Raw genomic sequence first — 23,771 nt, forward strand, 5'->3', positions numbered from 1 at the left:
TGAGGCAACCTGTAGTCAAGGGGACACAGGAAGGTTGTGTGTCCAGGAGCCCACAGGGCCCTGTTTGGTTTCAGAAGTACAGGATCTCTGTGGTATGAATCCACGTGTGTGTGTGCACTGCAGGCATGTGGTCCTGCCAAAATTAATTGGTAAAAGAGCTCTAATTGGCTAATACTGAAATGAACTTCAGGATCACATGATCCAGGATTTACTTCTGTTCTTGGCTGCCCCGGGTCTTTGTTGCCGCGTGTGGGTTTTCTCTGGCTGCGGTCACCGCGGCGCGCAGGCTTCTCACCACACTGCTGGTGCCTTACTCGCTCAGGCATGTCCAGCTCTTTGTGACCCTATGAACTGTTGCCCACCAGCCTCCTCTGTCCACGGGATTCTCCAGGCAAGAACACTGGAGTGGGTTGCCATTTCCTTTCCAAGGGATCTACCCGACCCAGGAATTGAACTTGAGTCTTCTGCCTTTCGGGCAGATTCTTTACCCACTGAGTTTCTCATCACACGAAGTTTCTCCTGTTGTGAAGCGCAGGCTCTAGGGCGTGCATGGGCTCAGCAGTCCTGGCACACCGGCTTAGTTACCCTGCAGCCTGTGGAATCTTCCCAAACCAGGGCTTGAATCCATGATCCCCCCGTTAGCTGGCAGATTCTTAACCACTGGGATCACTAGGGAAGTCCCTGGGATTAATTTTTAATGAATGAAAACAAACTTGGTTTAATCACTGTATCTCTAGACTCATTAACATTAATATTTTCATTGTACTTAGGTTTCAGTTCAGTTCAGTCGCTCAGTCGTGTCTGACTCTTTGCGACCCCATGAATTGAAGTACGCCAGGCTTCCCTGTCCATCACCAACTCCTGGAGTTCACCCAAATTCATGTCCATCGAGTCGATGATACCATCCAGCCATCTCATCCTCTGTTGTCCCCTTCTCCTCCTGCCCCCAATCCCTCCCAGCATTAGAGTATTTTCCAATGAGTCAACTCTTCGCATGAGGTGGCCAAAGTATTGGAGTTTCAGCTTCAGCATCAGTCCTTCCAAAGAACACCCAGGACCAATCTCCTTTAGAATGGACCGGTTGTATCTCCTTGCAGTCCAAGGGACTCTCAAGAGTCTTCTCCAACACCACAGTTCCAAAGCATCAACTCTTTGGTGCTCAGCTTTCTTCACAGTCCAACTCTCACATCCATACATGACCACTGGAAAAACCATAGCCTTGACTAGACGGCCCTTTGTTGGCAAAGTAATGTCTCTGCTTTTTACTATGCTATCTAGGTTGGTCATACCTTTCCTTCCAAGGAGTAAGTATCTTTTAATTTCATGGTTGGAGTCCCCATCTGTAGTGATTTTAGAGCCCCCAAAAATAAAGTCAGCCACTGTTTCCCCATCTAATTCCCATGAAATGATAGGACCAGATGCCATGATCTTAGTTTTCTGAATGTTGAGCTTTAAGCCAACTTTTTCACTCTCCTCTTTCACTCTCATCAAGAGACTTTTTAAGTTCTTCTTCACTTTCTGCCATAAGGACTTAGGTAGGTTTACTAGAAGTCAAATTTTAAGATCTGATAATTCCTGTTACAAAATTTGTCAGCAACAAAGATAACTTGAGATGATAAAACTCAAACTCAAATAGGGCAGGACCCATGCAAACTTCTCTTCTGGTGCGCAGAGGCAGAGTCAAAGCTTGTAAGTAAATGTCAATGAAGTAAGAGCTTTTAGATGAACTCTTTAGGAGTAATCGGCTTCCCTTGTGGCTCAGCTGGTAAAGAATCTGCCCGCCAAGGCGGGAGACCTGGGTTCGATCCCTGGGTTGGGAAGATCCCCTGGAGAAAGGAAAGGCTACCCACTCTAGTATTCTGGTCTGGAGAATTCCATATAGTTCATGAGGTTGCAAAGAGTCGGACACGACCCAGCGACTTTCACACACACACACTTTACGAGTAATTATGTTTTAGGACTGCCTACTTGAAATGGTTTCTCCAGATTTTTGGTAACTTGAAACAGCGCAAATAAGATGCAGGTGTGGAGTGGAGAAAAAAAAAAGTACAACTTGAAAGTTATGTTTTATTTGGTAGACAAAACTGAGGACTTAAGTCCAGGACACAGCATCTCAGCTAACCCTGAGACTGCTCTCAAGAGGTAAGGGAGGAGCCAGGATATACAGCAAGTTTTGTAACAGAGACTAGGTAGTTGGGACATCTGGTGACTCAGCGGCAGTCCGCCCGCAATGCAGGCGACCCGGAGGCCAGCTGGCCCTGATGGGAAGGGTGTGATGGGCCCGCTGCCCTCCCCACAGCCCGGGCTCCCTGACCCTCTGCCCCCAGGGGTCTGGGTGAAGGGGCAAGGCTGGAGCCTGTGGCCCAGAGGGGAGAGCTGGGGCGCTTGGGCCACAGGTTCCGGCGGGGCGGGGCAGACGGAAGGCAAGTCTGCGCGGTGAGGAGCTCTCCCCTACAGCAGCGCCCTCCCTCCCCGGGCCGTGGGCTGGAGCCCCAGGTCCGCCCAGCCCGAGGTCAGGCCCGAGGCTGGCTGGAGCCTAAGGGCGCTAAGAACCGCCCCCCTCAGCACCCACCAAGCAGGGCCGACTCCCTTTCAGATGGGGCTCCCACCGCCCGGAAGGGCACTTACGCTCGGGCCCCGGGGGTGCTCCCTGAGACTGGCCAGGAGCCCGCAGGCTGGACGTGTGGCGCGCAGGGCCCTGCGCACTGGGCCCCGCGCCGGCTCTCCGTCCGCAGCGCGCGCCCGGCGCAGCGCGACCCCCCACCCGAGGCCGCCAGGGCGAAGGCTCGGGCAGGACAAGCTCCCCCCGTGTCCCCAGCAGCTGGGGCAGCGCCAGGCCCGCGGCGGGGGGCGCGCGCGGACGCGCTGGACGGGCGCGGGCTGGACCCCAGCCGCCCTAGCTTGGCGAAGACTCCCGACCAGCACAGCCTGAGGGACCCGGGTCGCGGCCGCCCTCGGGCGCGCGTCCCGCGGGGAAGGGGCCGGTTCGCGCGGCCGCGCCCGCCGGCCACTCCACACCCTGGACTAGCGGCGCCGACGCCAGGCCGCCGTGCCCACGCCCCCATGACGTCATCTTCCGCGACCCGGGAGGCCGGGCCGCAGGCGCCGCCATGTTACCTTACGGCCGCCGCCGAGAGGACCTCGCACCGCCACGAAGCCACTCACCGAGGCCCCGCCCCCTCCGGTGACGTCACCGCGGCGCGCCGGGCGGGCGCCGCCATGTTGGGGGTCCTCGCCGCGGGCGCGTAGGTGTCCTCATAAGATGCCGGCTCGGCAGCGCTCAGCTTTTTTCCCCCCAAGATGGCGTCCATGCGGGAGAGCGACACAGGCCTGTGGCTGCACAACAAGCTGGGGGCCACGGACGAGCTGTGGGCGCCGCCCAGCATCGCGTCCCTGCTTACGGCCGCGGTCATCGACAACATCCGCCTCTGCTTCCACGGCCTCTCGTCGGCCGTGAAGCTCAAGCTGCTGCTCGGGACGCTGCACCTCCCGCGCCGCACGGTGGACGAGGTGAGGCGGGCGGCGGTGCGGACGCGAGAGCGCGGCGCTCGCGGCCCCCTCGCGCGCAGCCGCCTCTCCCCTCCGCTCGCGCCCCTCGTACCCTCTGCCGCCCGGGCCGCGCCCCCTCCTCGGCCCTCCCCGCGCTGGAGGGGCTCGGGCACCGGCCTCGCTCCCTCAGCTTCTGGGGTCTCCGCCCGGTTGGGTCACCTGGCGCTCCGGGGTCTTGCCACGCGCTCGCGTTTTTCGCCTCGTTCTCGTCAGTGGGTCTGTCCTCTTTTTTTTTTTTCTCCTTAACGGTACATTATGTCACTTTTTGCGCAAAATAAGGAGTTTTTCAACACGGTGAGGCACTGTCCTCGTTCACACGCGCTCCGGCTCCCGGCTCCGCGCCTCTGCCGCTCTCGTAGTTCGCGGGGGTTTCCTGCCCCGTCGTGTGCGGGACGTCTGACGCGTCCAGTCACTGCAGTCGCTCAGGCGTGTCCGGCTCTTGGCGACCCCATGGACTGCAGCACCCAGGCCTCCCCGGCCATCACCAGCTCCGGGAGTTTACTCGGACTCGTAGGTGATGCCATCCAGCCGTCTCGTCCTCTGTCGTCCCCTCTCCTCCTGCCCCCGGTCCCTCCCAGCATCAGGGGCTCTTCCCGAGAGTCAGGTCTTCGCATGAGGTGGCCACAGTATCGGAGCCTCAGCATCTGCCGTGCGCAGGAGTGCACAGTGGTCGGCTGACCGAGCCGCACGGCAACCCGCCCGTGCCCCTCACGCTGCTTAGGGAGCAGCAGGCTGCGTCCGGAGCCCCCGCCCCTGCGCCCGCTGCCGGGGGAGGGGACCGCCTCCCCGCCCCGCTTTGCGACGTGTCAGTCGGCTGTGCCTTTTCCAGCCGTCCACTGGGGTTTCCCCTGCTTTGAGCTGGACGTCACGGTGTGGTGTCGGGTGTTTTGTGTGAGGGGTGTGGGTGTGTCTGTCTGCTTCCGGGGACACCTTTGACAAAGGCATCCGGCAGGCGGCCCCCGCCGTGGTTTAATTTTCACCGCCGGATGGCATTCCGTTCCCTTAGTATGCGTGTGGTTGAGCACCTTTTCCCATGTTGGTTCAGTGTTCTTTTTTGTGAATTGTCCGTCCAAAAGTTGTTTTCCTCATTGTGGTTTTTTTTTCATTGTCTTGTAGGAGCTTTTGAAAGTTTATTTATGCGTTGGTGCAGCAGGTAGCTGGTAGGATCTTAGTTCCCTTCTTCCTGCAGTGGAAGCTTGGAGTCCTAACCACACCCACAGGGAGTCCCACTTTGTAGGAGTTTTTTTAAAACATAAATTTTGAATAGTAATCTTTTTTCCCACTTATTTATCTTACAAATGTCTTCCAGTTGTGTCTTGACCTAGCTTTCTTCGCAGAGTCTTTGGATCCTAGAAGCTCTTAGCTGTAACTAGGCAGCTGTACTTCTCCTAGGATATGCTTGTGGGGGGGGGCTCCCTGATGTCTGGTTTTGCCTTTCACTTCTGCAAAGCATTTCTTTGGTGCAGAGCCCTCCAGGAACCTGGCCTAGGGTGGGTGGAAGTTTGCACCACCACCCCACCCTCCACCAACCTATTTATTAACCATACTTGTCCTGAGTTCATGGCCAAACTTTAAGAAAAAGCGATTTGGGGCTTAGGCCATTTTGCCATCTAAGCCTGGCCACAAAGTTTGCCCTTGAGCAGGTCTTAGTAATTAATGATCTTGAGGGAAGTGACAGAAGGCAGGAGCAAAGGAAAAGCAGTCAAGGGACTGTTGTTCAGTCACGCAGTTGTATCCAACTTTTTGCAACCCCATGGACTGCAGCACACCAGGCCTCCCTGTTCCTCACTATCTCCCAGAGCTTGCTCAAACTCATGACCATGGAGTCTGTGATGCCATCCAACCATCATCCTCTGTCATCCTCTTCTCCCGCCTTCAGTCCTTCCCAGCATTAGGGTCTTTTCCAATGAGTCAGTTCTTCACATCAGATGGCCAAAGTATTGGAGTTTCAGCTTCATCATCAATCCTTCCAATGAATATTCAGGACTGATTTCCTTTAGGATGGACTGATTTGATCTTCTTGCTGTCCAAGGGACTCTCAAGAGTCTGGTCCAGCACCACAGTTCAAAAGCATCAATTCTTTGTTACTCAGCTTTCTTTATGATCCAACTCTCACATCCATACATGACCACTGGGAAAACCATAGCCTTGACTGTATGGACCTTTGTCAGCAAAGTAATGTCTCTGCAGTCGAGAAAGCGTAGTTGCCATAAAACACACTCCTAGTTCTTCCTCAAGGGCTATTCATAACAATCTGATACCTGTCTTTGAGTTCTGCAAGAACTAAGGCCCCCACCCAGGTAGAGGATGGAGTGGTAATCTTGACACCTGGGACTCAGTCAGCTAAAGGTTGCCCTTTCATGAATATGCAGGCAGCCTCGCTTAGGGTAGCTTTCTCCTCACTTGCTGCAAGTGATGAATCCCTCCTTTCCCACCGTTTAGCTTGGTTGTGTCTTTTGGCTCAGTGCCAACCAGGAAGTGACCCGGTTTTGTTAGCAGTTGTGGGAAGGGTGAACGTGAACGAATGTTGAATTTACCGAATGTTTTTAATGTCTGTTGGCATATTGGTCGCCACATTTACAAAGTAGCATTAATTGCTAGCCAGCCTAGCTTCCGTGAGGTAAACCTAACTTGGTCATTTTATGTGTAGGACTGTGTCATCCTGATGGGCTTCCCAGGTGGTGCAGTGGTGAAGAACCCGCCTGCCAGAACAGGAGACACTAGAGATGTGGGTTTGATCCCTGGGTCGGGAAGATCCCCTGGAGAAGGAAACGGCAACCCACTCCAGTGTTTTTGCCTGGAGAACCCCATGGGCAGAGGAGCCTGGCGGGCTGCAGTCCACGGGGTTGCAAAGAGTCAGACGTGACTGAGCGCACGTGCAGCGCAGTGCTTGTTGTCCTGACGTTTCGTGTAGGGATTTTGTGTCTGTGTTCATGAGTGAGATTAACTCTAGTTTTACTTGCCTGGGCGGTCTTCGTTAGATACTGGTATTGAATTTCTTTATAAACGCGGTGGTAATACGGCTTCTGTTTTCCTCTCTTTTAGAAATTTTGTTTAATAGTGGAATTATTTCTTCCTAAATGTTTGGTAGAACTTAAGTAATAAGCCAGCTAGGGGACTGGATTTTCCCTGTGGGAAGATATTTGAGTATTGATGTTTGGTTTGATGTTCTTCTTAACTTTTCTGGGTGCTGTATATTTTCTAGTGGTTTGGCAGTTTGTATTGAAACTGCAGCCTTGTTAGCATACAGTGGATGACAGCCCTTTTTCATCTTGGAATGTGAGAAGCATGCGCCCTGGGGTTTCCTCCCCCTGGTTTCCCCCGGGATTCATCTCAGCAGATGTTTGTCAGCCTCAGGAGACTTTGCCAAGTATCACCTTTTGACTTTGTTCATTGTTCTGTTATCTGTTCATTTTCTGTTCGCTCATCTTGGTTATTTCTTTATTTTTAAGGTTTAGTTTACTTACGCATTTTATTTTTCGGCTGTGGTGGGTCTTGTTGCTGCGCTCGGGCTTTTTCTGGCTGCGTGGAGAGGCGGCTCCTCTCCAGTGTGGCGCGTGGGCGCCCACTGCAGGGCCCTTCTCTTGTGTGGCCCACGGGCTCCGTCACCCTTCAGCGTGAGGGGTCTTCCTGGACCAGGGATCAAGCTGGTGTCCGCTGTGTTGCAAGGTGGGTTCTTAACCACTCGACCCCAGAGGAGCCCATGTTCACTAATTCTTGTACTTTAATTATTTTCTTCCTTTGTTTGGTATTTATGTTGTTCCTTTTCTGATCTCTTAATGTAGATATTGATCTCATTTTCCTTTTCTAAAATATTCATATTAAGTCAGGTTTTCTTCTCTTACGTCTTTAGCTGTGTCCTACAAATGTTGATAGTGTTATCATTACCAAGGCACACTATTTTGTAATTTCTATAATGATTTCCTCACTGACGTCTTTGTAATTTAAAATGTTTTTTAATTTTTGTACATTAGAGGGAGAGAGGTTTTACTTATGTTTTTACTAGTAATTTCTAGCTGGGATGAGTGCTTGTCAGAGAATATAGTCTGTTATTTCAGTCATTTGAAATGTAAGAGTTGCTTAATGGCAAAATATACGGTCAGTTTTCATAAGCATGGCAAGTGAGTTTGAGAAGCATTTTTTTCATCTAGTGTTGCAACCCATTGCCCAGTATATATTCAGTAGGTCAAATTTGTTTAATCGTCTGTATCAATGTGTATGCTTATCTCTGTTACGATTATACCTTTGTTTTTTTATCAGCTTCTGCTTTCTGCACTGTGAAGCCGTGTTACTAGGTGTGCACAAGTTGAGCACTGTAACTCTTGCCTTGTGAATGGACTACAGATCCTTGTGTGAAGGTCTCTGTAGCTGGCAATGTAGTGTCTGTGTTTTTTGGTCCAGCATTGATAGAAGTATACCAGCTTTCTTTGGTTGATTCCTCTGTAGTTTATTCTTGGAGTTTGCCTGTCATTACGAGAAATTATAATGAAAAATTTACTTAGCTAGATTGAAAGAACTAGGCCTTTCTGGATAATTTACTTTTCTGAAAGGCATTTTTATTTATATATTTAGTGTTAAACTTTTTATTCCAAAACATCCTAATTTACTTAGCTATCTTAGTTACTTTTCTTCAGTTATGTGAGGGTCTGATACCTTAGGGGACAGCTTTCTGTTCTTTTTTATGTGGGACCATAGATGAAGGGACACCAGGTAGCTGGGCTGCGTGTGCTCCACCCTGATGGCAGAAAGGGAAGAGACACTGAAGAGCCTCTTGATGAATGTGGAAGAGGAAACTGAAAAGGCTGGCTTAAAACTCGGCATTCAAAACGCCAAGATCATGGTATCTGATCCCATCATTTCCTGACAGATGGATGGGGGAACATTGGAAACAGTGATAGATTCTACTTTCCTGGGTTCCAGACTCAGTGTGGACTATGATTACAGTCATGAAATTAAAAGACACTTGCTCCTTGGAAGGAAAGCAATGACAAACCTAGACAACGTATTAAAAAGAAAAGACATCACTTTGCTAAGAAAGGTCCCTCTAGTCAAGGCTATGGCTTTCCCAGTGGTCATGTATGGATGTGAGAGTTGGACTATAAAGAAAGCTGAGCGCAAAAGAATTGATGCTTTTGAACTGTGGTGCTGGAGAAGACTCTTGAGAGTCCCTTGGACTGCAAGGAGATCCAACCAGTCCATCCTAAAGGAGATCAGTCCTGGGTGTTCACTGGAAAGATTGATGCTGAAGCTCCAATACTTTGGCCACCTGGTGTGAAGAGCCGATTCACTGGAAAAGACTGATGCTAGGAAAGACTGAAAGAGAAGGAAGAAGCAGGCGGCAGAGATGAGATGGTTCAATAGCATCACCACCTCAGTGGACATGGGTTTGAGCAAACTCTGGGACATGGTGAGGGACAGGGAGGCCTGGCGTGCTGCAGTCCTTGAGTTTGCCAAGAGTCAGACATGACTGAGCCCCTGAACAGCAGCATGTGTCCCACGCTGGGTCAGGGTTCTCCAGAGAAACAGGGCCGACAGGACGCCCGTGTGCGCCGTGTGTGCGCTCTGTGCTCAGCTCAGTGTCCGACTCCCTGCGGCCCCACCGACTGCAGCCCGCCAGGCTCCTCTGTCCGTGGGATTCTCCAGCAAGAATCCTGGAGTGGGTTGCCATGCCCCACTCCAGGGGATCTTCCCAACCCAGAGATTGAACCCTGAGTTTCCTGCCTCTCTTGCATTGCAGGCAGATTCTTTACCATGGATCCATCAGGGAAGCCTTATGTGTACCTATATATGCCACGTAGAGGGGGAGAGAGAAAGAGGTCCTGGCTTTATTAAAAGGAATTGGCTTATGACAGCCTCCTGAAAAGGCCCAGGATCTGCAGCCAGCAAGTTTGAGACCAGTCTGAAAAACCAGCAGGCCAGAGAAGGGCCAGTATCTCAGTAAAGTCCCAGGGTTGGGAAAGATCAGTCTCAGCTTAGTAGTCAGGCTGGAGGAGTTCGATCTACTAGCCTGTCTGCTCTGTTCAGGTCTTCAGTTGATTGAATGAGGGGCAGCCACGTGGGGAGGGCGGTCCGCCTCACTCCCTGCAATTCCGGGGTTGATCTGATATAGGCACACCCTCAGACACATCCAGAACAGCTTTGGACCCCTTGGCCCAGGCCTGTGAGTGTAAACATTATATGCAGCATCTGCTCCAGCTTGTGTTTCTTAATGAAATCTTCAAACCATTCCACGTGTTTTGTGATGTATCTGTTTCTCTTTAAAGCTAAGTAAACCAAATAGGAAAAGGAGTATGTCAAGGCTATATATTGTCACCCTGCTTATTTAACTTCTATGCAGAGTACATCATGAGAAACGCTGGGCTGGAAGAAGCACAAGCTGGAATCAAAATTGCTGGGAGAAATATCAATAACCTCAGATATGCAGATGACACCACCCTTATGGCAGAAAGTGAAGAGGAACTAAAAAGCCTCTTGATGAAAGTGAAAGAGGAGAGAGAAAAAGTTGGCTTAAAGCTCAACATTCACAAAACTAAGATCATGGCATCTGGTCCCATCACTTCGTGGGAAATAGATGGGGAAACAGTGGAAACAGTGTCAGACTTTATTTTGGGGGTTCCAAAATCACTGCAGATGGTGACTGCAGCCATGAAATTAAAAGACGCTTACTCCTTGGAAGAAAAATTATGACCAACCTAGATAGCATATTCAAAAGCAGACATTACTGTGCCAACAAAGGTCCATCTAGTCAAGGCTATGGTTTCTCCTGTGGTCATGTATGGATGTGAGAGTTGGACTGTGAAGAAGGCTGAGCGCCGAAGAATTGATGCTTTTGAACTGTGGTGTTGGAGGAGACTCTTGAGAGTCCCTTGGACTGCAAGGAGATCCAACCAGTCCATCCTAAAGGAGACCAGTCCTGGGATTTCTTTGGAAGGACTGATGCTGAAGCTGAAACTCCAATACTTAGGCCACCTCATGCAAAGAGTTGACTCATTGGAAAAGACTCTGATGCTGGGAGGGATTGGAGGCAGGAGGAGAAGGGGACGCCAGAGGATGAGATGGCTGGATGGCATCACCGACTCGATGGACATGAGTTTGGGTGAACTCTGGGAGTTGGTGATGGACAGGGAGGCCTGGCGTGCTGCGATTCATGGGGTCATGAAGAATCAGACACGACTGAGTGACTGAACTGAACTGAATCAAGAGTTCTTAACTAATGCCAGGGAGGTAGAAAAGGTAGTCTGATAACCCAGTATTTTAGGTTTATTCATTGAAGTGGGTACAGAAGTGATTTAGGGCCCCTTCCTCTAAGAATTTTGAAATTGGTTCAGGAAGTCAGAAAGACGTCAGGAGGCAGTGTCCATAGGTGTCTGGCTAACTGCCAAGTGTCAAAAAGCATAAATACTGACTTCATGATGTTTTAGCTGAATTTGAAAGGGCTTTGAGGAAACGAGATGCTCTGCTAATAAAACCAGGGATGGCTCTTGTCTGAGCCCTTATCATTGCCACCATAGGAGATTTGAGGGATGGTTTTAGGGATGACTGATATAATGCTTTAAATCGTAAAGTTATCCCGCTTGCAAGACTTCCGTGGGATCCCTGTAATCCCCGACAGGGTCAGCTGTGGTTCGTCGCCTGGGAAACCAGGCCAGACGCCCAGTGAAGGAGAGACTGTTCTGCCCACACGCGCACCACCGCTGACTGCAGCCAGGATGCGTTTTGGGGAAGACGTTTTGTAAAAGGGATCCTCCAGAGTCCGCTGGGCTTCCTGAAACTGCGCTTGTCTTTCCCCTGATGATCGGGAGCAGGTGTCGCTCCGGACCTGGCCTGTCGCCCGGGGCCTGTCCTTGCTGTGGCCGCAGTCGGCTGTGAGGCTCCCCTCCGTGTGCTCTGCAGCCACTTCGGTGTTTTCTGACGGCTTCTTCCTCTCTTGGGATCTGGGCAGCCTCTGAGTTACCGTCTCTTCCTTCTCCTATTGTTAAGCTGATATACTGCCAAAAATAAATAAGTTAAGAAGATTTTTTAACTTTACATTCCCATTTCCCTCCATAGTCTCATCAGTTCACTTCTCTCTCACCCCCATTCCTACTCGCACTTCCCCCACAGGCAGCAGCTTTCCCTGTTCTTCTTGTGCAGACATTTTAAAAAATTGATCCTGCAAAGTCTGTTGGGCTTCCTGAAATTATGTCTTTCAACATGTGTATTGTTTTTAGGGACTTTTTCGCAGTCTAAGTGCAGCTGATGTAAACGTGGTTTTTGATCTGGCTTTCACTCGGCAGCAGCGTTGCAGACCCACGTGTGTGTGATGTGTGTGAGCGGCTCGTAACTTTCTGCTGACGGGCGTCCTCCGGAGCGGACACGTTCCACGTGTGCACTGTGGCCGACTCTAGAGGCAGAGCCCGGGGCGGACGGCCAGGTTTGGTGGCAGAAACCGCCAGACTGCTTTCCGAGGCATTGGTCTCATTTATTTCACTGTCCCGCTTGGCGCGTGAAGGCCGTGAGTAGATTTCAGATTCAGTTTTTCTGTCGTCCCTAACGATGTTGAGCATGTCTGGCAGAGTGTTCAAACTGAAGAGAGGTGGCATCTATTTTTAAATGATTTAAATTAATTGTCTTCTGTAGCTCGCTCAGCTTTTTTGCACAAAACCTATTTTTAATATTCATCCATGTTGCTGTTCATCTAATCCAGGGGTTGACAGACTGAGGCCTGCGACTTGTTTTCTGTGTGATCTTTGAACAGACTGTTTTGAACCTTATTAAAGGGTTGGTTAAAAAAGACAGCAGAGCCTGGGTGGCCCCAAGGCCTCAGGCAGTCCCTGTCCAGCTGGCCACTGTCACCGCTGTGCGTCGCCCTCCAGCCCAGGTGGCGACAGGCCGAGACCCGGGGCTCCTTAGTTACCATGCATGCCTGGCTGCAGCCGCAGAGGCGGCGAGGTGCACCTCTGCTCGGTGCCCCACCCAGCTGTGCGCCGAGCCTGCCTCTGGAAAGCTGCTGGCGGGAGGCGCCGCCTTGTGTGCCTTTGCGGGCCTCTGGCCACATGTGCCCCCTTCTCTGGTGTCTGCTTTGTTCGTTGCCCCTTAGTAACGCCCGCCTGTGTTTCTGCCGTCCTGTTGTGGGTCGGCGGGGGCTCTTTGTGCATTTTGACGTTAAACGCTGCTGGGTTTGAACGTTACAAATCTGCCATCTTGCTACCGCCTGCTACATTTTCCTTTTGCTCATCACTTAGGCACCCGAATTAAAAGACGCTTACTCCTTGGAAGGAAAGTTATGACCAACCTAGATAGCATATTGAAAAGCAGAGACATTACTTTGCCAACAAAGGTCCATCTAGTCAAGGCTATGGTTTTTCCTGTGGTCATGTATGGATGTGAGAGTTGGACTGTGAAGAAGGCTGAGCACTGAAGAATTGATGCTCCGGCGAGGGCCGCGGGCCTGTGCCGCCAGCCCTTCTCCGCCCGCCTGTGCTCCTGGGGCCGAAGTGGCCCCTGCCCCGCCCTCCCCCACGGGGAACTGTCTGCTTCTGCGTTTATTTTACACTTCTTTTATGTTGAATGAGGGCGAGTATCCTTTGCAATTTTAAGAGTTTTAAATCATTTTTCTAATGGTAAAGTTTTAAAAATTGGCATGTAGAATCAGTCTCTTTGTTTGTTCTTTATGTATAGTAGAGACATCTATACAATATAATACGTGTGTGTGTGTTTAATTAATTGCCTGTGATAGGAGTTACAAATTTTTTCCACTCAGTGTGACATTCCTCTTGATTTCATTTATGGGATTGGATTTTTTTGTGTAATATTTCATAGAAAAAATACTTAAGTGGTAAACTTCAAGCTCTTGTCTTTTATGGCTCCTCAGTTTAGAATCGTAACTCCAGAGGACTTGCCCTCACCAGTCACACAAAAGAGAGACTTCTATGGTCCTTCCAGGGCCTTTATGTCTCATTTCTGAAATTGAAATGCGATTCGTTTGAAGTTTATCTGGGAATGCAGTGAGAGGTGAGGGCCGTGTCTAGCCCACGTGGCATTTGTAACTGCGGCGTCTGGCAGGACCGACCTTTCTCGCCTTAGCTGCTTTTACAACTTCTTACTTGTACTGCTTTTCTCACAGGAAGGTAGAATCAGACTGTAGTTTTGTGAAGGAAATATTCCTGCAGCTTGAGTGGGGCCCCCCGGACTTAGAGGTTACTGAAGGACAGCGCCCATCCATACGGTACTGGGGGCACCACGCACTTCGTCTCTGTTGTCCATTCCGGCTCTGGGGGCTCCTGGCCATTGGAGGGTGTTCTTAGACATTGCGTGATGCCTTAAGTCTATTTCTTGGTACGGTCTTCTTATTGCTTTTGTTACCTCCTGTTGTCTTGCTGTGTCTAAACTCATTTCTCTGCTTTATCTCCTCATTTTGTAGAGTTTAAAAGTTCTTGGCACTGTAAGCAGTCAGAGACGCTGTGTGCTCGGTGGGGGCGCACCCCGTGGACACTGGTGTTTTCCGCCCTTTGCTCTTCCCGTGTGACTCTGGCTGCCCCTCTCCTGGTTCCTCCCTGACTGTGACTCCGCTCGACTGAAGCAGGCGCTCGCGAGTGTGGCTCTTCCAGGAGCTCCGTGTCGGGGGGCCGGGCCGAGGACCGTCCTTGCCCCTGCCGGCTTCCTCTCCACAGAGCCCAGCTCTGTCGCCCAGAACTGACACCTGGGCACGTGACGCGCAGCCAGGCCGGGGACATGCCGCCTCCAGGCGGGAGCCCAGGTGTGCCGCCAGTTTTGGGGACGGCTGCGGGCTCTGGCTCCGCTGCAGCCCCCTGTTCTTTGCTCATAGTTTTTCAGACTGAGATACTCAGGTTAGATTCACTCTTGAAACGCATAGACCAGTGGTTCGGGCGCCTCACAACGCTGTCTGAGACCAGAACACTTGTGCCGCCTGGAGGAGCGACGCCGAGCTCGCCGGCAGTCTGTCCCCGCGCCACCTGCAGCCCTGGGACTGCCGTCCGCCGCCCGCGCCTGCGGGGTAACCTGTCCTGGTGCGTCACCTGCGCAGAGCCGCGCGGCGTGTGCGCTCAAGTCTGGCTGCCTTCACAGAGCTTCCGTGGCTCGCCCGTGTTACCATGTGTGTCCTTGAGCTGCCAGGCCAGTGTTCCCTTGTGCGGATGAAGCTTTCGTCAGATGATGGCCTTGGAGTTGCTGCTGCTCTGGGGGTGCTATGAATACAGCTGTCTGCCTGCAAACTTGGGAGGACGGGTGCTCCAGTCTCCGGGTCTGGGCCCCAGCATGGAGCTGCTGGCCCTCGTGCTCCACGGGGTCTGTCTTTTTCTTTAATTTTGGTTGTGCCTTGCAGCCTGTGGGATCTTGGTTCCCCGGGCAGGGGTGAACCCGGCCCTCCACAGTGAGAGCACGGCCTCCTCGCGGGAGGCCTCCAAGGGGCCCTGTGTCGGTCTTCTTGAGGAGCGGCCAGGTGGTTCTCCAAACGCTGCGCCATGTGCCTGGCCCGCCGCCCCGGCCCCCTCTTGTGATCCTGGGCCTGGGCGCGGGGCGGCCGCCCTGCCATCCGCCCGCCTGGGTTCCGCGGTCCCGACGGTGCCCAGGGCCCAGCCTGCCTATGGAGCCCCTGGTGAGCCAGGGTGTGAGGCGGGGCGTTCTTGTTCTGCGTTTTCTAGATTTAGTTTGTCGCGGACACGTTCTTACCGTCTAACTCATTCTAGTAAGTGACAGATGAAAGTGTTTTTCATTTCATAGCTTTTGTTTTTAACGGAGGAAAGAGTGAAGCTCAGCTAAATCAAAGGGGCAGGGTAGCAGACGCCGTAATAGCCCCACCACCAGCATTAAATGAAAAAAAGGACGCTTACCGTTTAGTCACATGGTGAGAGAACACGTTTCCGGGTATTTCAGGGTGCAGCCCTTGAGAGCTGGGTCAGCTGGCCCTCGACCCTGCCCGCGGCCAGCAGGAGGGACCGGTGTCGGGCACCAAGGCCGGGCCTCGTGCTCTGAGCCCTGGACACCGGCAGGCAGCCAGGCGTGCTGAACAGGGGCTGGGCCCAGGTGGGAGGGCCCCCTGTTCCCGAGGGCCGTGCTGGGGGGTTTGGTCTGCGGGGTGGGGCCAGGGGTCGGGCGAGTCTGGCTCTGTCTGGGCCCCAAGCTGCAGGGAGTGGGGACACTCAGCCGCTGGCGGCCTGGGGAGGTGGCTGGGGCCTCAGCAGACGCAGCCACAGCCCAGGCCCAGGACCCTGTCACCGGGGCCTCGGGAGGCCGGCCTCCCCAGGTACTGCTCCGTCCCAGGAGCCCAGTTGTGGCCTCGGCCCGGGCCTCCCGGCAGCCCCTGCCCGCTCCCTGCCCGCCAGGACCGCGCTCCACTGCCTACCCTGGCCAGCTCCCGCACCTGCTGCCCCATCTGCCGGCTCCCGTTCTGCCTGCCGCGCGCTGGGAGGCCCCCTTGAGACTGGCCCCTCAGCGCCCCCTGGAGCCCCGCAGGTCTGACGCGGGCCCACGTGTGAGACGGCCAGGCGCTCAGAGGCCCAGCTCGGCGCCTGCCCTCAGACCCGCGCGGGCAGCACGGGGTGGGCCCAGACACGCGCCTGTGCTCTCTCGCAGATGAAGGGCGCGCTCACGGAGATCATCCAGCTCGCCACCCTGGACTCGGACCCCTGGGTGCTCATGGTGGCTGACATCCTGAAGTCCTTTCCTGACACCGGGGCCCTTAACCTGGATCTGGAGGAGCAGAACCCCAACGTCCAAGACATCTTAGGAGAGCTCAGAGAGAAGGGTAGGTCGGGTGTGTGGTCTGCGGGGGAGGGGGGCCTGCCCTGACAGCGCTCCTGAGGTGATTGTCGGTCTCCCCCTCCCCGGCTTGGGCGCCGTGGTGACCTGTCCTCGCCCCACACAGCCCTCCCCTCAGCTCCGGGCGGGCTGTACCCCGGAGCCTGGGTGCTCCCTGGCACCGGCTGGCCGCTTCTGAGCGCGTGCTGAAAACACCTGCAACGCATCTGTTTAGAACACGAACTCCAAACCACTTATGCACTGCTTGCAAACAGACAGGGGAGCACGTGGAGGCGGGAGGCCTGTCCCTCCCCGAAGCCTCTAGTTTGGAGAACTAGCACCGCAGCCCCGGGAAGGCAGGCCCGCGCCCCGGGGCTGCTGCAGGGCCGGCAGCCTGGGCGTCCGGGGTGGCTGCCCGCGCCTGCTCCCAGCCCTGAGGTGGCCGCTCCCACTCTGCAGCCTTGCGCTTGCTCAGTGGCCGCCCCAGAGCACCGGAGCCCACACCCGGGTGTCTGTGTCCCAGGGACCAGCTCGTCCAGGCCTCCCGGGTGTGCGCCCGGGGGGGAGGGGCCCACTCTGTCTGTAGCCCTGGGGAGATTTGGAGTGCTCCCCCGGGGCCGGGAGCATGGGGCCGTCTGCTTTCTGCTTTCCCCGGGCCTTGCTCTTGAGCTCTCGGCCCCAGCTTACACACGGGCCAGGACACGGGCCTGGGTGCTGCTCCCGGGGGCCAGGGGCCAGCAGGGCCCAGGAGCGTCCCCCAACGGGGTGGGCGGGGGGAGACCCGGGACGGCCGCGGGCGCCCTCTGCTTGCTCTGGGCGTGCACGGAGCGCCGTCCAGACACAGCCATGAGGACGCCAGCTGTGCTGGGCCAGGGGCTCTGGCCTTCAAGCCGCTCCCAGGGGATTCTGGTGCCCTTGGGCCCAGGTCGGTGGCCCTGACTGCTGGGTGAGGGCAGGCGTGCGGTCAGCAGGTACTTGTTCTCTGTTTTGAGTTCAAAGCAGAAGCTCCATGAACATAAATAGGAAACTGCGCCTCTACATTGGCTGTGGAAATGGGGCCTGCGTGTGGAGGTGCACCTCCTGACACGCCGGCTCTCCGAGCAGTGAACGAGTGTGAGGCGTCCGCCATGCTCCCGCTGGAGTGCCAGTACCTGAACAAAAACGCCCTGACGACACTCGCGGGCCCCCTCACCCCCCCGGTGAAGCACTTTCAGCTGAAACGGAAGCCGAAGAGCGCCACGCTGAGGGCCGAGCTGCTGCAAAAGTGTGAGTGCCGGGCCTCTGTCTGCCCGGGGCTGGGGGTACCCGGGGCCTCTGTCCGCCCGGGGCTGGGGGTACCCGGGGCCTCTGTCCGCCCGGGGCTGCGGCCAGCCTGCGCAGCCAGGCCTGGGAGGTCCTGCAGGCTTTGGGAGACTGGCTGCTGGCAAACCACGCCTTTTGTCCCATGTCAGTAGTTTTTGTTCTGAAGTTTCCTTCAGGTTTTACGGTTCCTAATTATCTTTTAAAGACAGTGTCCTACATCGTTTTTTCTATTAGAAATTCATTGATTGCTGTGCTAAACTGCATGTTCTAAAAATCTCCTGTAGAAACTTGCTAGTTTTCAGGTGAAAGTATTTATAATCTTTGTTCCAAAAATGATGTCTGAACCAGCTGAATCACCCAGGTGATGAGACAGTTACTCCCTTGACTGTTCTGGAGTTGCAAATGGCCTGAATTTGACTATAAAGATGTTTGGTCATTTTCTTAAACGTTTCCATAAGTAGCAGCTATAAAATGTACGTAGAAGGTGCTTGTTGGAAAAGAGGCTAGGATATTGATTCTTTCAACCGATAGCAGACTTCATTTTAAGTGGTTCTGGTATTGGTGTCAATAAGTGTGTAAGTGGCCTGTTTTCAAAGAATCAGATAAAGCACCGCCACCATGGCTCCCCTGGACAGCATCCAGGGTCCGCAGTGGTCTGCAGCCTTGTGGAGCTGGGGCCTCGACCCCGCTCCCCAACCAGGGAGGAGCCCCCGCTGTCCGCTCCCCTGTGAGCCCACGGTCAGAGGCGCTGCCCTTGGGAGCGCTGACACAGCACTTGTCTTCCAGCCACCGAGACAGCCCAGCAGCTCAAGAGGAGCGCGGGCGTGCCCTTCCACGCCAAAGGCCGGGGGCTGCTCCGCAAGATGGACACCACGAGTAAGGCCACCACCCAGGGCGGGGGGTCTGGGAAGGCGCGGCCGTCTGCAGCCGACAGGGCCCTGCCGTGTGGACTGGGGGGCTCTTCCGCCCTGCCGAGGAGGGACCTGGCTGGCCCGGGACGGCCCGGCTTCTCCGTGCGAAGCTCCGACGGCCCCCTGGCCTACCTCGGGGCTGGAGCTCCCCCTGTGCTGTCTGCCTGGCCCGGCTGGGGGCTAGCCCATAGGCGGGGGCCGGAGAGGGCAGTAGCCGTGCTGCAGGGGGCCCGCCCCGCCCCCTGGGGCCCCGTCTTCCTGTCCAGCCCAGGCTGGGCCTGACCTCCACAGGGGCTCGGGGGCTCCCCGCTGCCCGCTGGGCCTGCTGAGGACCCGCGAGCACTGGTGTCCGCTGATGGGTGCTGGGCCGGGCCCAGCGGCGGGAAGGCACCGTCCCTCGTGCGTCAGGGACCCCGCGGGGGATGGGGGCGGTGCTGGTGCAGCTGGGACGGCCCCGCCTTGGGGTCTGCACGCCCCCTGCCCTCACGGATACCTAGGACCCTGGGGGCGTGGAGGAGGGTGCGGGGACTCACCGGGCAGCACCTGAAGCCCCTAACAGCCGCCGCCGCCCCCCCCCAAGCTCCACTCAAAGGCATCCCGAAGCAGGCACCCTTCAGGAGCCCCACCGCCCCCAGCGTCTTCAGCCCCGCCGGGAACCGCACGCCCATCCCACCGTCCAGGACGCCCCTGCGGAAGGAGAGGGGTGTGAAGGTGGGCACAGGCCCCACGCGGCCCCGGGCTGGCCTGGTGCGCCTTCGCCAAGGCTGAGGGGCTTCTGTTTGTCTGCAGCTCCTGGACATCTCCGAGCTGGATGTGGTTGGTGCCGGCCGGGAGGCCAAGAGGCGCAGGAGGGCCCTGGGTGCGTACTTGGCCGCCTGTGCCCACGGGCGGCCTCGTCTCCTGAGACCGGCCCGGCTGCCCCTTGAGGCAGCCGTGTCTTTGGGGGCCCATCGCCCCGGCTGGGGGTGCTGAGGCCATGCTCTGCCCGCAGACACGGAGGCGGTGGAGAAGCCTGCCAAGGAGGAGACGGTCGTGGAGAATGCCACCCCCGACTACGCGGCCGGCCTGGTGTCCACGCAGGTAGGGCTGCGGGCCCTGGGTGGCGGAGCGGGTTCCCTGTCCTAGCGTTAGCCGCTGGGGCGTGTCCACGGGGACACACGCAGGAGATTGGGGGCCTAGGGGGCCCTGGTTGGACACTGGCACAGAGCGGGGGGCTCCTTGGCGTCCCCTCAGTCCCGTGGCACGGCCAGTTAGCCTCACAGGAGGGCGTCCCTGCGCCGAGGCCCCCCTGTTGTGGGGGCCGCACAGGCGGGCACCGGGTGTCACCTTGTCCGTCAGTCTCCTCCGTGGAGCGTTGCAGAGCTGTGTGTTCTCACGGTCTTGAAAGGTCTGGGTTTATCACATGCTTGTGGTAAGAAAAGCATCATTGGATTCTTTACTCAAAGATGGCTCGTTTGAGGGGCGGGGGGTGTCCCTGACCAGACGGGACGGCCCGGCCAGGCCCCCAGCCCACGGGGAGGCTCCAGGCTGGGGGTCAGGCCCTGAGGGGTCAGGGCCCAGGGCTCCTCTGGGAGGAACGTGGCCTCTGTGTTCCAGAAACTCGGGTCTCTGAATAGTGAGCCCGCGCTGCCCTCCACGAGCTACCTGCCGGCGACGCCCAGCGTGGTCCCGGCCTCATCCTACGTTCCCAGCTCCGAGACGCCGCCAGGTGAGCGGCCCGCCGCCCTTCCCCGGGACCTGCGGCTCGCTTTGGGGGCAGGGGGCCGGGCCGTGGACCAGAGCGCGTCCACTTCTCGTTCGGGGGCTGGACGCAGAGCGGGGGATCTCGGGCCTCAGCAGGCTCCGCTCTGCTCGCAGCCCCGTCTTCGCGGGACGCCAGCCTGCAGGCCAGCCGCCCCCCCGAGGAGCCCGGCGCGCCGAGCCCAGCGCTCCCGGCGCAGTTTAAGCAGCGGGCGCCCCTGTACAACAGCGGGCCCAGCCCCGCGGTGCCCCCGCCCGCCGCGCCCCCCTCGCCCCTGACGCCCACCACGCCCCCAGCCGCCGCCCCTGCCGCCCAGACGCCTCCGGTGGCCATGGTGGCCCCCCAGGCCCAGCAGGCCCCCGCCCAGCAGCAGCCCAAAAAGAACCTGTCGCTCACGGTAGGTGGGGGGGCTGGGGTGCTGGCGGCGCCCGGGGAGGGGGTACCCAGTGCCCACACCAGCCTCCCCACAGAGGGAGCAGATGTTCGCGGCGCAGGAGATGTTCAAGACGGCCAACAAGGTCACGCGGCCAGAGAAGGCGCTCATCCTGGGCTTCATGGCGGGCTCCCGAGGTGGGTCAGGGGCGGGGCCAGGTCCTGCGTGGGGGGGGGCGGGGTGGAGCCGGTGGGCTGGAGGCGGGGCCTGGCCCTGCGGGGGCGGGGTGGAGCCGGTGGGCTGGAGGCGGGGCCTGGCCCTGCGGGGGGCGGGGTGGAGCCGGTGGGCTGGAGGCGGGGCCTGGCCCTGCGGGGGGCGGGGTGGAGCCGGTGGGCTGGAGGCGGGGCCTGGCCCTGCGGGGGCGGGGTGGAGCCGGTGGGCTGGAGGCGGGGCCTGGCCCTGCGGGGGCGGGGTGGAGCCGGTGGGCTGGAGGCGGGGCCTGGCCCTGCGGGGGCGGGGTGGAGGCGGGGCCTGGTCCGGCGGGGGCGGGGTGGAGCCGGTGGGCTGGAGGCGGGGCCTGGCCCTGCGGGGGCGGGGTGGAGGCGGGGCCTGGTCCGGCGGGGGCGGGGTGGAGCCGGTGGGCTGGAGGCGGGGCCTGGCCCTGCGGGGGCGGGGCCGGCCCTGTGGCCCCGGGTCCCCGCCCAGCGGCCCCCGCCCGCCCCCACAGAGAACCCGTGCCAGGAGCAGGGCGACGTGATCCAGATCAAGCTGAGCGAGCACACGGAGGACCTGCCCAAGTCGGACGGCCAGGGCAGCACCACCATGCTGGTGGACACGGTCTTCGAGATGAACTACGCCACCGGCCAGTGGACGCGCTTCAAGAAGTACAAGCCCATGGCCAACGTGTCCTAGGGCCGCCGGGCGCGTCCCCGCCCACTTACGCTTTAGATCCGGTTTCTCTGGGGCGTCCTGGACTTGTTTTCTAAATTTTAATATGGGTCCTTTTTGTGTGATTTAAGACACTTTTGGATTCAATATTACATTTTTGAATGTTAAACTTAGCCAAAAAAAAGTAACTTCTTAATCTTGGCCACAGCTCCTCCTGTTAGACTTGGGCCTTTTCTTAGTTTTTCTTAAATCCCGCTGACCTGGAGGGCTTTCCTGCTAGGGCAGCACGGGCCCCCCGCAGGGTTGAGGGACCAAAGGTGGCGCCCGCGGTGGTTGGGAGCTGGGTGGGGCCGGCCCGGGACCCAGGGTGGGCCGTGCTCACGCTCACAGGTTTTGTGTTTGCCTTTTGTACGGCTGTGAGCATGTAAGACCAGTCCTTGGGCACCTGTTTTCATTGTAAAGACGACCTAATTAAAGTTTAGCTTTTCTAAAGAACCACCATCAGAGCTGTTTCCAGCCAGCTCGACCTCTCTGCTTCGGGGAGGGGGGACGGGGGTGGGGGATGCACACCAGAGGCTCTGAGTCAGGAGACCCAGGGGCCTTGGGGCTGAGGCGCGCGAAGCCTCCTCTTCTGACTCGGCCACGTTTGGGGGGGCAGGGGCAGAATCAGAGCCCCCCCCCCCCCCCCCGCCACCACCACTTCCAGGGCCACCGTGGCCTCTCCCCGGACGTCAGGACGGTGTCAGATGCTCAGAGCAACAGACGATTCCGGGGTGGGGCGGGACGGCCCGGAGTCCAGGCTTAGTACCCCTGCTTCTGCTGAAGGGGGGTGCGGCTTCAATCCTGGACGGGACCTAGGACTCCACATGTGCAGCGCGACCCCCCCCCCCCCCCGCAAAAAAATTGGGAAAATTGGAAAAAAAAAACTTAAAACACAATCCCACATAAAATAAGTTTAAGAAAAAAGCCTTTAAATTTTTTTTAATACAAAAATACTCATACAATCTTTCAGACACAATTTCCGACCTTAAAACGCTATTTCCCCCCAAACAGCGAATCTACATTTCAGTATATCCCCCAGAAGTGAAGTTCAAGTTCTTAAGTCTGTCAGAACTGGCGGTAGCACCGGGTACCCCAGAGCTGGAGCCTGGCCCCCTTGCGGGCGACCGACACTGACACAGTGTGCTGCTCGAGTTGTCTCGGCTCCCTTCTCGGCAGGGCGGTGGGCACCGTGCCGCCCGCAGACAGCGTTGTACGTGAGCGTGTCCTCGTTCGCTACACGTCTCGTAGGGTCAAGAATTTGGCACCTGACAGTCTCTGTACTGAGTGGTAAGAACAGGCTTGTCTTACTCCCGAACGTGAGGTGGCTGGAGAAGGGGCTGCACACATGTGGCCGTTCGCCAGCTGGGGGGGTGGGTCCTGGGATGGTGGCGGGCTGACCCCCACCCCCTGGGAGGACAGGATAGGGGCCGGGAGGCTGTCAGCACCCGGGGAGCCTGTCCACCCCTGTGCTGAGTCCCGAGGCCCTCAGGCAGCTTTCTTTTGTTTCGGCCTCACATTAACACCAAGAACGGAGACTGAGGTTCAGAGCAGACTGAATTCCCCACGTCCAGCGCCCCTCTGATTCGGGGCAGAGGCCTCAACAGAGGGAGGCCGGGGCCCCGCCGGGAGGGCCCTTCTCCGCTGCTCTTCCAGGCCCGGGTTCTGCTCAGAGCTGTGAATTGGCTTCTTAGAGACTCAGAACTTAGTGTTATTTGCTCATTAGTTTATAATAATTTTTGGAAAAAGGGCAACCACATCTAAAGTAAGTTTTCCAGTATTTCCTTCAGAAAAATCATAAAAGAATTTGGAAATATCAGTGATTCAAAGATCACAAAACTTGACTACTGTCAAATATAAAAATAAGTTAACCTGCACCCACCTGTGCCCAAAGTGCAACAGCAGCTGCAAGAGCAGCGGCAGTGCTCTGGTGGGCAGAGGCCCTCCTGGCAGGAGAGGATGGGGGCCACTCCCCGGGCCTGGCTCTGCAGGGCAGGGCTACGCCCGGCCCCCCGAGCACAGGGCCTCAGGAGGTGACCTACGTCCTCCCAGTACTCTCCGGACGGAGTCTGAGAGACAAAGCTCTGCACAGAAATGCCCCCAGTCCCCCCAGAGATGGCGGGGCCGCTGAGGACGAGCTGCTTTTGCCTCTGGTCCCATGCGGTCACTCGTCCCAGGGTCACTAGAAAAGGGCCAGTGGGACGGCCTTGGTCAGCAGCACCCCAACCAC

The 23,771-nt window shown here is 56.7% G+C and overlaps 1 protein-coding gene across 1 annotated transcript; it reads left to right on the forward strand.

Moving 5' to 3' along the window:
- Positions 1-3,200: 3,200 nt before the first annotated feature.
- Positions 3,201-21,997, forward strand: NELFA (negative elongation factor complex member A). Its single transcript, XM_055589280.1, has 11 exons — positions 3,201-3,510; positions 16,123-16,294; positions 17,392-17,553; positions 18,376-18,465; positions 19,081-19,211; positions 19,290-19,359; positions 19,492-19,580; positions 20,097-20,208; positions 20,358-20,638; positions 20,712-20,811; positions 21,342-21,997. The coding sequence occupies exons 1-11, from the start codon at positions 3,301-3,303 to the stop codon at positions 21,524-21,526; spliced, it is 1,602 nt and encodes a 533-aa protein (XP_055445255.1). The 5' UTR covers positions 3,201-3,300; the 3' UTR covers positions 21,527-21,997.
- The last annotated feature ends 1,774 nt before the right edge of the window (positions 21,998-23,771 follow it).

The sequence above is a fragment of the Bubalus kerabau genome, chromosome 7 (genome assembly GCF_029407905.1).
Source record: "Bubalus kerabau isolate K-KA32 ecotype Philippines breed swamp buffalo chromosome 7, PCC_UOA_SB_1v2, whole genome shotgun sequence".
Taxonomy (NCBI): Eukaryota; Metazoa; Chordata; class Mammalia; order Artiodactyla; family Bovidae; genus Bubalus; species Bubalus kerabau.